Here is a 16,222-nt window from a genome sequence, read left to right on the forward strand (position 1 = left end):
TTTCTCGAGTACTGTCGCTTTAGAGAGAAATTGATATCGCAGATCGCGCCAAATTGATGAATCTTGAACACTGTGACTTGAACAGTTGAAATTTTACAATTATACGATTATAGCGGTTGAATAGATCGTTACTATCGGTTATGAGAACATTAATGGTACTATTTTTGCGAGTACGGTCGCTTTGAAGAGAAAACTTCATCGTAGATCGTGTCAGGTTTAAAAATCTTGAGCACCGCCATTTAAATGGTAATTTTATAAATACACAGTTCCTCGATTATCCTCCAATGCTTGCGTTTCTTCGCGTATTGCTAATTGGAAAATGTTCGGACATTAAGCAAGGCTTTACTATACTTGCAATAGTATAGTAGACTCTCCCAAGGGTACTCATTCCGTTTCACAGAATCTTTTGAAGAAAGACTCTCTGTACCTGTTTCCATGTCTTCCCTACCGACCTGTCCTTGTGTCATGAATAATCGTAAATGAGTGGGCTGTACAATGGATGTTAATTCTGCAATAGACGTTACTCAATTTCAGTTTACGAGCGTCCAACGTTTCTCAGTGAATGCTGGCTAAACATGATTCAATCATTGACAATAAACATTCCACGTAACATCCAACAAGGGAGCCAAAATTTTCACCAAACAGAATATTATGTTTCAAAATGGCAGCGCCTGATCAGGAATAACAAAACCCATTTCCCCTCTGACATTCACTCAAGTAGAACACAAACGTATAAACAACGTTAATTTTTTTCTTCTTCAAACTTTGTTATAGATTGACAAATTATTCTTCCTAAGACGTTCTCTCCTTAAGTCTTCTACAAATTATGGATGCAATATAGTAGGTCAAAGGGCACGGAGTTCGTTTTTCTCCGTGTGAATAATTTACGAATCTCTGTGTAGCGTTCCTCGAATGAAAATTTATCAGCACCTGAAACGTATATTTTCGCATGTATTTTCATCTCGTGACCTTTCATTTTAAGAACACACGAAGGAGACCCCGCAGGTTTAATGAAAATTTCGCTGTACGCAACCGACGTACATGAAACTTCCGTTGTTGGAAAATTACTAAAGAAGTTTACACCGTTTATTAGATGCGCTTATAGCTCTGGAAACAGCTGCGACTCTCGATTACGCATCCGACACTTTACCAACTACCCGCAAACGAATCACGGCAAACACTAATTTATTATGCGGCTAAGACGCGCGCGGATTCCTCGCTACAGAATATCGTGGTTTGATCTTAAAGTTTTCGATCGATTTTGCATCCAAAGTTTTCGGATGAAATATGCCCTGAATCTATGGAACTCGTTTTCAGATTCATGATAATATCAGGGGACCAAGGAAATGCAAAGGCATCTCAAAATTACAATTTATCGAGTAATAGTTTCACATGGAATTGAACAAAGAGGGCAGCCCACGATTTATAATTTATCCAGTGATAATTTCGCGATCGTAGAACTCAACAAAAAGGTGGCCCCTGAAAATTTGCAATTTACCAAGCGTTAATTTTGCGACCATACGAAGAGCAATTCTACGAAGAGTGAGACTCCTGATTTACAATTTATCGAACGTTAATATCACGAAAATTAATATCACGTAATCGTGAATTGTTACGCAAACGAAAAGAGACTGGTTGGTTTATCCTAGAAATCGATCAGCCGCAATTGAAACATAATTACACGAAGCGGTTGAATTATAAACCAGAAACCCCTCCATCCTCTTGGTTAAACTCTACGATCACGGAATTAACGCTCAAGAAATTATAATCTTGGGGTTGACTCAATACAATTCGAACGCGCGCAAAGTTTTTCTTTGAACATCGAACCGATGCTTTCAATGATAACACAGTAGAGATGACAGAGGTAATAGAACAATGACTTTCCTCGTATTAAACTTCATTTAGCTAGACGGAAAGGAATTGATCATTTCTTCAAATATTTACTGATCCCTGTAACAACTACATTACGTAAATAATTATACTACGTTCAATAAGTTTTATCGAACGACAAAACTTATTGAACAACCTAGTACTATAAGAGACTCTACCGTGTTATGTAAAATATTTAATGAAAATACAAATTACGTAAACTTTTAGATTTCAATTAACACCGAGTCCAAGCTTGACCAATTCAGGATTTTTTCTCATCAAAAAGGAATCGTTCGTGGAATATTTCGCGCAAGTGACACTTGTAGCGAGCAACTTTTATCACTCGTTCTTTTATCGCGATAGCCTCGTTTCTTTCGTTATGTTCGTCGAAGCGTTCTCTCCTTTTATTATGGCGTTCCGATTAGATCTATAAAATCGAGAAACGAATCTCGTAAAAAGCGCGTACGTGAGTGACAGAGAGGGGGGGGGGGGGAGAGAAAGAAGGGGAGAAAATCTTGATGGAAACGATATTAACGTCGAAGCCAAGACGATCATCGCCAAACCTCTTTTCGTAACTTTTTTTTACGTGCGCGTCGATAAGTAAATAAGGCCGTTAAAACGAGGTCGGCGTGCAATATCGCGGATTAACGGATTCCTTGCAAACGACCCGATCAGAAAGCGTTTCCATCAGTTTCGTGTTTAGTCCCCTTAATCGAATCACGGCTTTCTCTTCGTTAATCGAAAAGTCGAATTGAAACTACAATTCGCGAAAAGGGAGAGGGTTGTCGGAGAAGGAGAAGCTTTAACGAGAATGATTCGAAGAAACCATTCTTATAGAAAACCTGGTAGTTCGATTCAATTTAATACAAAAGGGAAAGAAAAATTCGAACGATTCGTTCGCTATTGAACCGAATTTGAAATATGAATTTAGTACCCCTAAGCGAATAAAAAATTTCGTTCCAACAGTCTTCAGTGACTTTAAAAGTCGATACTTCCAGAGGAAAATTTTGTTCCTTCCGAAGTCCTAAACTCACACTTTCAGTTTCATCCGGAACACCTTCTATAAACACTCGCGAGGGTAAAGAAAAATTCCATTTCGCTCGAAAACTAATTGAACTCGAGATATCAATTTCCTCCCGAGATGAAAGTCACAGTTCCACGTGGAAAGTGCCACGAGTTACGAATGCTATCACTGACGGAGTTTAAATGCTAACAGGAAGCGGTAAAACCAAAACATTCGACGAGACGATAAAAACGGGTACGGTGGAAAATTGAAATGAAGGTTCGTAAAAGGGGCTCGACACGGAGTGTGCGGACTCGTGGGAGGTAGATGACATAAATACGCGGAAGTTTCATAGGGTGGGGGCGACAGGTTCGCAAAATATGCAACGGATGGACGGATTGAAAAGAATCACCCTCTTCAGGGGGAGAGAAGATATAAAAAGGAACTTAATCGTAGGTAGATGACGAGCAGGAGAAAACCGGGAGAAATTGCTCGACCGTGTTGGTATTTTTCCGTTGCACGTTGCTCGATCATGGAAACGTGTTTGTCAGTTGCAACAGACCCGAGGAAATTGCTCCGGAGCTTGCGTAAGCTCGCGACGCGCTTCGTCGTGAAAACATTTTTACGTAACCGACGGATGCGAGAATTATTCCGGTTGAAAAGAGAGCTTTGCCGCGCGCGCGAAATGAATAGAGAAAAATGTTTTCTGCGATCCGTAAGTACCCCCCTGTGTCCCTCTGCTCCACCTCCATGGACAGTAAATATCTTCACGAGTGCCTCCGTCGATGAAGAATCTCCTCGACCGGCTCAAAAATCAATTTCTCGTTACCGGATAAATAGTTACGTCGATTCGACCCCCTTCTGTGCCTCTTTCTTGCCCCTCTCTGTGCCCCGTGAAAATCTATCCGCGAAGGGAATGCCCCGTCAATGAAAAGTCTCATCGACTAACTCAAAAGTCGATTTCTCATTATCAGATAAAAAGTTACGTATATTTACCTCCATCCGACCTGAAACATTATTATCCAGTCTCGTAGCTTCTTCCACGTTCCGAGCCGGGTCGTCAACGTGGAAAAACAATGTTCAGCTCGGAGGAGCGAGAAGCTACGAACAATTTTCTTCTCTTGATAAACCTCCGGTGCCAACGCCGACGCTAATTGCTATCCAGTAAAATCATTAATTACGCGATCCCGAGGAACGCGTTTACCCATTCACCCTCAATGCCAACCGGTTCCCCGTCGTCCGACGATCGCATTATTTCAGTATTATTTCCGTACCCCCTACGTGTCGTTTCTATTATTAGTGACTTTCCACGGCGTGCAACGCGGCAATTAGTGTTTACCTTTAATTGTTTCTCACCTGTTAAACCAGTCGTCGGTGTACCGTGGATATGGATACGGATCATTGCTGCTGAAGTCGTACGAAGCTTTGGCGTTCTGAAACAAAGAGAACAGTTTCTCGTTTCTTCACGAACGATTGGACCCCCCTTTTTTTTTAACGTGGGCCTGAGAAAGGAATAGAGGATAGTAACAAAGTATCGGTATTGTCGGAAACTTGCTATAACGACAAAATATGCGACCGTGTCGACCGTTAACGAATTATAGAAATAGTAGCATAAAAAAATGTTGTGCAAATTACCAACGGCACAAATGGAATCGTCCTTTTCGCTTGTTTTCTCGCGTTGCGTATTATTTTGTTATTATCCAAGGTTTCCAACAATACCAATACTTTCTCGCTATCGCGATCGTTTCCTTGTGGGAGGGAACTCTTCTCTGTTCGAGAGACAATGCCACTGCTGAAACTGACGGAGGCTCGTTTCCTTCCAACGCGAATAGTCCACGATCATCCGGTACGTCAGGAACTAAAGAGGGAATGATGGTTGTTAAGATAGAACGCTCCGCTGTTTCGACGAATAAAAGACTGGGAACAAGGTGAACTTCGAACTGTACGAGATGTCGGATCTTTGATCTTTTTTCAAGGATTCTTGCAGTCTCTCCTAATCGTAGAGATTCCTTTGAGATGGTTCTCTTTAGAATGTACAAGCTGGAGACAGTTGGAATGATTATTTTTAGTATTTACAACCTTAGTGCAATCAAGAACAGGTTTTAATCTCTATTATGGCGAGATGTAGACGCGGTGGACTGTAATCGTAATTAAACCGAAGAGGGATTGATTGTTCGTGTAAAACTGAATAAAAAATGTGAAGTAACGTTTTTTTCACGATGCTTCGTTTCCGAGAAAGTCCCTCGCCAAGATCGTGCACCGTGCAGGGCACATGACCGAAGTGTCTGACCATTGTTCGCTATTTCTACTTACAGTGGAGTTTTCAAGTTAATTAAGAGCAGTCGAAACAAGTTGTACGGTATTTTACCATAGTCGACGTTTAGAAATACGAGTAGAAATAACGAGCATTGGTCAGACGCGCCAACCAAGTCGTCCTTAATTGTACCCGTACTCCAAACGTCTTCAAGATCGATTTTCTCCAGAATAAGGCCTCGAATGAAAAAATTATATTCTACATTTTTTCAGTTTTACACGAAGAATCAGCTACTGTCCCCTATTATTGGTCATCGTGTATATATATACATATCTCGTTATAATAAAGATTAAACCTTGCTTTTCGTTGCACCAAGGTCGTACATATTAAAAAATATAATATTGAGTGAAGAAATAAATAAACGAGAAGTAAAAATAAATAAACGCTCGATGCAAAGTTGAAATACACCCACATGCTGTTACCGATCTAACCTCGTTATAATCACGATGCAATAATGTTTCGCGAGTAATTCTTTCGCATCCCTGAGACTTACCCCCTAATTGAGAAAATTTCTCTCCCATAAAATATTAACAAAGCAACAACAAAGTAACAATTAATACTCCCGCCTAGGATACCTGAACTTCTTGTGTTCGTTAATTAATTGGCAACGGGATCCACCAGCAGCGACATAACTTATACTCTGCGAAGATTCTACAATATCAACTTCTTCGAATCCACGGCCGGAAGTCTACAATTGCTCTTTATCTTTTCGAAATTCACTCCCACCGGGACTATCTGCGCCTTTTCGTTTTTATCGTCTCAATTCTGACTAATTGATAAGCGTTGTCTCGACGGCCAAACCCTCGACAATTTCTTGAACGATTTTCCGTGAAACTCGACCTAATTTTGCTTCGTTAACGAAGAACACCCCCGTGGAAATTCGACGACGTCTCTCTTTACGGTTCTTCGTCTGTCTCTTGATTTATCCTTAGTGAACGCAAACGGGGTACAAATTAATTAGTCTCCCGTGAGTTTTTTCATCCGCGAACTTCCAACCCCTATCACCCTCCCTCTTACGTTCTTTCACGAGAACTCCGAGATTCTCGTATTGTCCCCTTGTCTGCAAAGTTGATTACGAGTTTCCGCGACACATGACTCTCACTGTTCTACCAGTCTCGTCTTTGTTGCTTTGAACGAACGAGAAAAGAAAATATGAAACACGACCGGCGTAACTTTATTTTTCCATTACTTTTACGCTCCCCGGTATTCGTCGACGAAACACGTGATATAATATTTTCGCTCGCGCAATCCTTTGAGCGAATATTCGATTCAATAACGCGCGCGCAGTCTGAAAATAGGTCGAGTGTCCATCTTTGTTGCGAAATAATGTGATTCGAACATTTGTGGTTCGTGCTTTCATCCGAGTTGCCCCTGTTCTTGTCAATATTGACGATAAAAGAGAAAAAAAAATTTATTAGTCCTCGCTTTTGATCCGCGAGTCGTTTTAATTCGTTAAAAGCTCGATTATTTGTGCTCGCCGGGGACACTGAATGGCATTTAACGTGTAAATGATCTCAGGATACCGGGGAACGATACGTGACCGGAATCGGATAGACGAGAATTCCTCTTTAAGCGGACTGACTCCCGTCGCGTGGTACAAATTGTCATTTTATTAACGGTGGAAATTGTGTGCTCCTCGTTAAGAGCTCGCAGCTGGTCCCAATCGTAGCAATGAGGTACAAAGTGATCCGAGAGGAAATATTGCAGCTACAGTGTCGTGTAAATTAATCTTAGGAATTGTTCGAGATTCTTACGAATAGATACATTGTTAAGATTAGCGACTACGTTATTTGTAAACATTATCTTTAATTTAATTGGCAATGCCAAGGTTCTTGGTGCTATTCAATGCAATTTCGTTATCTAAATTTTTATCGAAACTGTATATTCTCGCGTCTCGACCGTCCAGGAATTAAAATTAAGCATTCGTTGTGATATTGTTTATTAGAATTGTTCGGTGCGTCCGCCATTTTTTCATCGATTTACTTCCCAGCGTGCGTCGACTCCTTCGACTTGATTTCGTTTAACGTTTAATGCACCGACTCAAAGTCGCCAGAGTGGACGCCGCCGAGGAAGCTTCTCGGGACGAAGTGGAGGCGTCGCGACGCATTATCGTTGTCCGTTCGGTGTGAGAAGGTCATGTTTACGACCACCATTTGAATTTCAAGACGCATTCATTGTTATGTTAATACCCTTTATGAAAGTCACTGAGCTACAACAGAACGCCTTTAATGATGACGTCTATGATGCGTCAAAGGGAACTCCCCCCCCCCCCCCAAGCCATTTTATCTTCCGAAACGTAAAATTGTTTTCCGAGCAGGAACTTCCATTCCTAATAATGAATTTGCCCCCCTCCCTGCTTGGGTCGATTATTGTACAGAGTGTTCCAATCATCACCGGTTAATTTAAATTTCGCGCTATTTTTAAAACGTGAAACTGTTTAATCTGAAACTTGACATATGTTATTTAGATGGAAGATAATGAAAAGTACACGATGAAAGAACGGGTGAGAATTATTCAGGCATATTGCGAAAAATCGCGATCTCTAACGCTAACGATTCTAGAGAAAAAAAAGTAAATCGACTGATGCTTGGGACACCCTCTGTATCAAAAGAATGTATTAAATAAAATGTAAGTCCATAAAAAGGAATCGAAGAATTTAGGAGAGATATTCGCAAAAAAGATTGGAAATTCCCAGTCACATCGGTCCAGAGATCAATTCGTATAGGAATAAAACAAATTCTTGTATTACCCCGTCGGGTTTGACTTGTGGATTTATATTATTGGATACTTGTCCTTTATCGCGAGTGATGGTTTTTAAATCATCCGGTATTTACAACGAAACAGCGGAGACCAGAAAAAGGGGCAATTGTTGCGCGCTCGCAAGATTTACCGATGGCGCAGCTGCAGCTGCGATGACGCATAACAATGGACGTACTTACGTAGTTGTACTTTAGATCCGGATGCATGTAGTCAACGCCTGGAACAGAATGGAAAAACAAGGTTAACATCGTGGATTTACATAAATTGTAATAGAGGCTGGGAATCTAGTGCAACGAGAAACGGGGATGCAAATTCCCAAAACCTTGGCTCGGAATTCTATCCACGATTCGAAATACGTGTCGAATTTCGCCTCGTACATTTCGACTCTCGATACGATAAACGAAATTAATACTCACGGTCGTGGAACTCGTACAGCCACTGCAGTTATACAATCCATCAACTCTGTACACGGATCCGACAATTAACTACCGGTGACTAATTTTACGATCAAAGCTACTAAATTATGAAATAATTTGTCAACCCAAAGGATCAACAAATTTCATCCGTAATTAAATTTGACATACTTCGGTCACCAATAACGAGATATTACCATGATGTTTGTCAAACGATAATAGTCCATCAAAAGAGATAACGAACTATATCTCTATTGATGATTCCCTGGCTTAACGAACAGTGGGTGATTGTTTATGAATTATTGTTCATTTTCTTCCTGTTCCTCCAATGATACAGCGAGATACAGTAACACCTCGGTTATTGATCATACATGCCCTTGGATTCACGACTTGGAGTCATCCCCCACCTTTATAATTATTTTATCAAATCGAATGGACTTCTTCACATTTAAATTTAAATTTAACCAATTCCCACAAAAAATTCTCCATGCCTCGGGTATTGTTGAAATCGATCCCGATATTTCGAACATTAAGCGAGGCACCGCAAACGGTACGTCACCTCTGTAACGCTACCAATAAATGTACGAATATCGCTCGTGACTGGAGATCAGCGGTTAATTGTTAATGTACCTCCGAACTGGATCGGTCACGTCGGTTTTAATCCAATGGATTGTTGATTATCGACATTCACCCAAACCAGTTTAATATGTGTACGAAACGAAGTTCCACGTACGCGGTTAATTAATCCAGCTACATCGCGAAGCCTGGATATGAATTTTACGTCGCATCTGATTAGAAACCGGGTCGCTTTCAAAGTGACTACATCGCATCGAAGGCAATAATCGATGGGAATAATTTATATCAGGATTGGCCTACATAAAGCAATTAAACGTTCATTATACAGGCTGCTTCAACATTAGAATATTTTTCGCAAAATGTCGGGACTACAATCTTCATAAGGCCCACTGAACTCTACTTGGTGGAATTTTGAGAACTTTCACGATTTGGATTATCATATAGGGTCCTTCGTAATTAACAGTACTATGTCCTCAATGTACCAAAATTGTATACAGGGTGTCTACTTTATCTCAAGAGGGTGGAATACCCCATGAATTACCGATGGTGTCAAAATAATTTTCTCACGAATATTACTCGATACGGAGAGGACCCCTTCAATATTTACCACTTTTTCCGAGACATATTTCTCACACTTTCGGTTCATCGAGAGAATGATTCAATATTGAGTGAGAAAAGAAAGAGAGAAGTATTTTTTTTTTTTCTTTCAGAAGTAACTCAAAAACGAAATAAAATTCTCTCGTTGAATAAACATTTGCTCGACGAAGTCTAAGTTTTCATAGTTCTACCAATACTCAACATCCCCCTACATCCTATTTTCTTAATAAACACCAATGTTACGTTTCCCCGTGTTTTCGAGAACGACTTCGCATAGAAACAGGGAAACACGCGAGTATTAAGGAAAGTAAAGGGCGACGATAATTGATGAAATTATGTCGGAGCAATATCCATAAGTGATTATCTTCCCGTCACGGCGTGCAATTAATGCACCTACCCTGAGGAATACGACGTTCACGTGCCGCGTAATCTAAGCTAAAGCGCTTTCTCTTAATGAGTTATCTCGAGGTGCCGTCGGCAAAATTGCCGCTGTTAAATCCGTCAAATGGTCCATTAACAAATGCAACCCACGGATAACGTAGCAACTACCGTGAGAACGCGAGATTCTGCATACAATCGAGAAAATTGTGGATTCTTCTATTCTAAAGCTTACCAATGGTCCGTCTTCTTAAATTAATTTTCAATTTTCCACCGTTTTCTATCTCGGGCAATTGTACACGTGTGTTACCAAGATCCGAACGACACCGAGAGTGAAATTCGTACGTTGAAACAAAATCTCTTTAACGTCCATTATAGCCTCGGTCACGTTTTCCTCGCAACGACTTCCACCCACGCTCACATCGCGACGAAGTAAAAATTACCCACTGACATTTTTACTCCCGCAACGTGACATATTAATTAAACAATAAATTCGATTTACGACATCGATAATTAAATTTCATCCGGCAGGTAGAAGCATTTAAAACTGACACGAATCGTCCATTATGGTTGCGTGTTTCCCCGCACTTTTTGAAGGAACGGTCACCCAATGTTGATAATGTTTACCAAACAACGTCCGAAATAATCGATAAATTAACCCCATCCCCTCCGAATACCTCGACATGGTATATTCAGGCGCCATTGTTTAATTTTAGCCCCGGTTTGCTCGCCTAAAAAGTTAAAATATTACCTGTCCCCAGTTAAACTAATTTTTAAATGCATTTAGTTGCACAACCGAACGTCTACGACGTATTTTTCTACAAATTTTAATTCTTTCCCCAGCCGATGTTATTTTAAGGAATAAAATTATTTTCTTTAATTTTATTCGAATAAAACTATGCGATGTGTTTCTCATCTATTGTTACATTTTTGTAACAATTTTTCTCAGCTGATATCTACGTGACATAAAGCGTGGAATAATCTAAAAAAGATTATGTATTTAAAGGTTAAACATTTTAAAAAAGAAATCTCACCGTCGTCCATTATGGCTGTGGTCACGTTTTTCCCTGTAAAACCTTGGGCCCAAGCTGCCTCCACGTTCAAATCCAACTTCGGTTTTCCCCCATTTTGTCCTGTGTTCTTCAGATACCACTGATACTGAAAATAGGGGTCCGTCGGGTCCTTGTTGCCTGGATTCGCGGGATTTTTAATTTGGTAAAGGGGCACAAGATTATCCACGCTCAACGGCTTGTAACCCCTCTTCACCCTCTTGAAGCCTGGCTGCTGCACCGCGGTGTGCACCTGAAACATTCGAGTGAATCCTCTTGCTACGGCAGCAAAGCGAAAAAACATTGCCTCTTCACCAGTCGAAATGAATTTACTCTTCATTGCGTAAAACTTTTATTTTATTTATACAGAAATTACAAACAAAGTTACACCTAAATGTACGCAAGAATAACGGAGAATAATTTCAATAATTCGTATTGTACGATAAAAATTTTCTAAAACATCCTGTAAAGATTGTTACAAAAAGCAACTAGAAGTTAAGCGAGTAATAAAAGAAAATGTTCAAATACAATACACGACGATACAAACCAACAAGCAAAGATTACAGTACGATACGAATAAAATAAATATAATATAAAAAAACCCAAAAACTGGTCCAAACTCGACTTACATTTTATTTTTTTCTCGAAAAAACGATCTTCAAAATAACCGTTTCTCGAATCGAAACACAAATACGAAACGCAAGCGAGAAGTTCGCGTCACTGAAGTAATTTTCTTGCGGCCCCTGAATGTACAGGATTCATCGTACTCCATATGCAATCTTCTCGCTCGCGTACTGTACATTGTACCTCACGTTTCGCTTTGAACTTTGCGGAGCAATTACTCGACCAGATTTCACGCTTTTGTCGAGGCAACGTGCAAAATATGAGTTCAAAATACTCAGAAACAGTTGATGGAAAAATAAAAATTGGGACAAAGAACGATCGATGAATTTTTTATCGTGTGAAAAGAAACGCCTCGCGCGATGTAAATATGCAAAGAGTGGTAATGGAAATCGGACGTTCTTTCACAAGGATCGACGACGGTTTTGCGCGCGACGCCGTTAAATGATCGTCGTCTTATGCGAACAATTTGTTCCTTGTTCGACTACCATCTCGACGCCGCTTGGAAATTGGGTGTTCATTTACATTTATATCGACGCTCGTGTCGTGTATGTCCCTGAATCGAGTTTTAAACAAACCCCTCTGTCCCTCCCCACGAAGCGTTCATTTCATTCGAGGCTGCCTTGAAATGTTTTCCCGGAAATAAACATTGTTTTTCTCGGTGTGTAACACGCGGACTCGATGACGACACGGACTGTTTTATCCACCCGTGACTCTTTAAATGGCGAACACGTGACGGAATATAAATCGTTTGAACGCGAAGAGAAGACACGTTAACAGGAGGGATTCAAATGGGGCAGATGGTAGTTTTACCTTCCGGCGTGTGTGTGTGTGTATCCAAATTTTATGAAGTGGAAAACCATGGCGAGAAAATATCGTTTCACGGACGAAGGGAGAGATGATAAAAAAAAGAGAGGAACAAAAATAGGAACACGTCGCGCGCATACGAAGCTACGAGATGGTGTCACTTACCAAAGGATCGACCTTCAACCTTCTCATATGCGGCACGGACCTTTTGCTCCGCGCGTGTGGCAAAGCATTGTGCACGAAATGATATTCCGTCTGACTCCCCAGCACCTTAACAGAGGGAAGAAAAACAATCTGTACTCATCGCTCCTTTCTCTAGTTTCATACAACCATTGTTACACTTGTCTATACATGTAGAAGTACTTTTAACAATGTATGAAATGAATTTTAAATTTACCATTTACAGACGCAAAGGTTTACTGGAAACCTTAATTGTCATTAAGTTCCTTCTGCATTGAAAATTATTTTTCGAAGTTGTTTAATATTAAACTCTGAATTTTTCATCGAATTATTTACCCATAAGTGTCCAGCAAACGATACCAAAGTTTCTGCAAGCTGTTACAAGGCATTGGCAGAGAAGCAACAACAAAATCGATCGGCTAGAAATTCGAAAAGTGGCTGAAAGCGAAGACGCTTCGAGGAAAATTGGCTGAAAGCACATCCGCTGTCTTACCAAACACATTATCCCCCTCCATCTGGATCCTCTTAGGGGAACAGGTAAAGTGTTCAGAGTGTCTGGAAGCCCTTAATTTTTTCCATCTATTCCGAGAAACAACCCCATCGATCGTCAACCGGATGTACACGATCGGAAGAACCATCCCATCGAGAAATCTTGGATTTATAGTCGTCGGGGACGTAGGTAAATAAAATCGATCGAATTATATGGAGGTGAGTTAACGATCGGAGAGTATGGGATATCGTTTCGTCAATCCAATCGAGCCAATTACAGACAGATAAAGTTATCTCTCGATTATGGTTCAGACTGTTATCCGATTAATAACTTCGCTAAAGCGATAGGGAATCGATCGAACTCGATGGCAGATTAAACGCGCGCGTGTTATTTACCCCTGTCACGTATCAATTCGTTCCGAACTACGACGAAGAAAGATAACGATGAAAAATACTGGAATATAATGTTCGTGGAAGATCTTCGTCGGAGAACACCAATGGAACGACCAGAAATTACAAATTGGGAGAGCAAGTGACATTATTTTATCATTAAAGGAAGATATTCATTTCTGTGAACGTTTTTTTTTTCAATTTTGTGTTCAAGTAAATGTACAAAAATAATTTTTTAATTCTTTCGTAAAAGAATAGAACAACGGTCTATTATTTTGAAAGGATAGACATCGTCATTTTCGTAAACGTTTAAAAAGTATTTATATTAAAGTAGATATACCAGAAACATTTTTACATTCGGGTAAATACCTAACAAGAATTCTTTAATTCGTTCGTAAAAGTGAGGCAACTTTCTTTTTCTTCTCAAGAGACAAGATTATTTCTTCCTCATTTCTCTAAACGTTCTTCAAAATTGTGCGTTCGGGTAAATAGCTAAATAAAATTGCCTAAATTCTTTCATAAATGGTCGAGGAAGGCAATGTTCTCTTATTTCGAGAGGAAAGATTTCTCCTCTTCGTTTCTCGAAACGTTAGCTCTTTTTTTCCTCTTTTAAAACATTATTTAAATTCGTTTATAGAGGGCTTCACCTACTTTCTCGCCCCTCCGATTACACCACCACTGCGTACCACTCGTTTTTGCAAATTGGTTCTTTGCGAAACGATTGGCTAATTTTTTAACCGTGCAATTTCATCTTCGTTTATCGGAAATTGAAAAACAATCGATCGCAAAACGTTATCGCTATCCTCTCCCCGAGAAGAAAGGAAAAACTTTGGTAAATTGATTTTAAATTCACCCCGTCCCTCTCTCTCCTCCTTCTTACCGAGTTCATCTACTCATTGCGACGAGAAAATAGTGAGATCACTCCTTTCCGGTTAAAAATTATTTTCAATACGATCTGATCGTTTTTCCGTTGGTTCTCGTTTGGAATGCGCTTTTTTGGCGCTAGGTAGAAGGAGTGGGTGGGGAATATCCAGGAAGTTCCGCCGAATTCCGGGAACTTAGACGAATAAAACTGAAGGGGGCGGAGTCTCGCACGTGCAGTATCTGTGCACGGTGGCACGTGATCGTCACCGAGATAAATCTCATTACGAGATTGGTAATATCTCTGCTACCAAATCCCATTGCCGATACACGTCCATTCCCCGATGGTATTTACCCGCCTCGTGGACAGATAGTGTATAACAGGACCGATTCCCCGTGGAACGATCGGTCACTGCGTCGAAGAAACGCGACCAGTTCGCTCATGAAATCGTTTTCCATCTTTATGGAACTGTCAGGGATATCTAGAGTGACCGATCGATCAGCCAATACGGTTCGACAGCCTCGTGAGACACCGAAGTGGTCAAATCTATAGAGATAGAGAAATCGGAAATCAATGATGTCTCCTCCTTCTGTTCTCGACCCTTGTTAAATTTTCAAGAGTATCAGAGAGTCACAGAGGCGAGAAGACTTCCGATTGGTGGAATACCAGCCCCCAATCGACAGCCACCCCGCCTCTGGGACGTACTGTCTAGTTCTGACAAGTTACGTGCTAGGCAGTATACTGTTCAGAGTTGGAGAAACGCCCAGAGGGGCGGTACAAGGCCAACAGGGGACCCTCGCCTCGCCTACCCTCCACCACACGACCAACGAGGGTCAGTACTGATTCTTGCCGATTATAATGAAATTTGGCAGGCTTGTAGGTCCAAGTGTATAAGAATTTTATCCAGAATTGTAGCCATAGATGATCGTTCAGTTATGAAAAACGTGATGCGAAGTTTGGAAAAATTTAAGTATACTCAAATGTTCCGAGTAAGTGTTGCGTAGTGGTAAATGCAAGAATTTGAACAAAATAATAAGAATTCTTCCCACGCATAGTAATTTAACATGAAGGTAGCTAACATGATCTTAGCTCTTGAAGATAATCTTAATGACGAAGATGCAATATTAAAACTACTCGAGTGTGAAAAGCTTGATAAAGAAACTATAAACTTCTCCGCACCTTTTTCGCTGTCGTTAATAAACCAGGCGAGAGTTTATAACCGAAATAAAAAAGAAAAAACCTTGCAACGCCATATTGGAAGCTCGTTCGATAATTACGCGGTCCCTCGAAAAACTTTCAATCCTCTACCGGAGCGACGATAACGCTCACGACATGAGAATGCTCTTATGTACGGCAGGGCCTCCATTATTCGAACCTCCATTATTCTATTTCTCTAGTGCTATAGGAACAAATGGGTCGTGAAGAATTCACGAACACCCAGGACTGAAGTGCAACCGAAACTGAGGGACCTACTGAAATTATACATCGAAGAATTCAACGTGACCTTTGATGACCTATTCGTAATCCTCCGGACAGTACATATTACTTATTACATAATAGTTATTTTATTTAATAATTCGTGAAAGAAAGTTGGAAAAAATTTCGTTTTGTTTAATTTGTAAGTTTCGATAAATAATACACTTAATATTCTTTTACAAGTTGTTTAAAAATAAAATGTAGCTCCAATTTTTTAAACACTCTGTACAAAAGTCTTGAACAAAGTTGTACAAATTAACCCTGAAGCTATATGTATACAATGAATATTTGATCGGTAACTTGCTTGGCGATCCATAATAGCAAATGCATGGTAAATGCAAGAAAATGTAACGTTTCTTGTTAGAATATTCTTATGTAACGGTGGAACCTAATTTCAGATCAACAATTTAGTACGAAACTTGGAGGATATTGGTACTT

At 40.2% G+C, this 16,222-nt stretch overlaps 1 protein-coding gene across 1 annotated transcript in view; it reads right to left on the reverse strand.

Annotated features, from left to right (window-relative positions):
* Amon (prohormone processing protease amontillado) overlaps positions 1–16,222 on the reverse strand; it is a 46,813-nt gene that overhangs the window by 19,164 nt on the left and 11,427 nt on the right. The window contains exons 2-5 of the mRNA XM_076309280.1: positions 12,553–12,657; positions 10,945–11,212; positions 8,126–8,163; positions 4,229–4,305 (exon numbers count right to left, since the gene is read on the reverse strand). Of these exons, the coding sequence (XP_076165395.1) occupies positions 4,229–4,305; positions 8,126–8,163; positions 10,945–11,212; positions 12,553–12,657 (488 nt within the window). The remainder of the gene's footprint in view (positions 1–4,228; positions 4,306–8,125; positions 8,164–10,944; positions 11,213–12,552; positions 12,658–16,222) is intronic.

The sequence above is a fragment of the Ptiloglossa arizonensis genome, chromosome 4 (genome assembly GCF_051014685.1).
Source record: "Ptiloglossa arizonensis isolate GNS036 chromosome 4, iyPtiAriz1_principal, whole genome shotgun sequence".
Taxonomy (NCBI): Eukaryota; Metazoa; Arthropoda; class Insecta; order Hymenoptera; family Colletidae; genus Ptiloglossa; species Ptiloglossa arizonensis.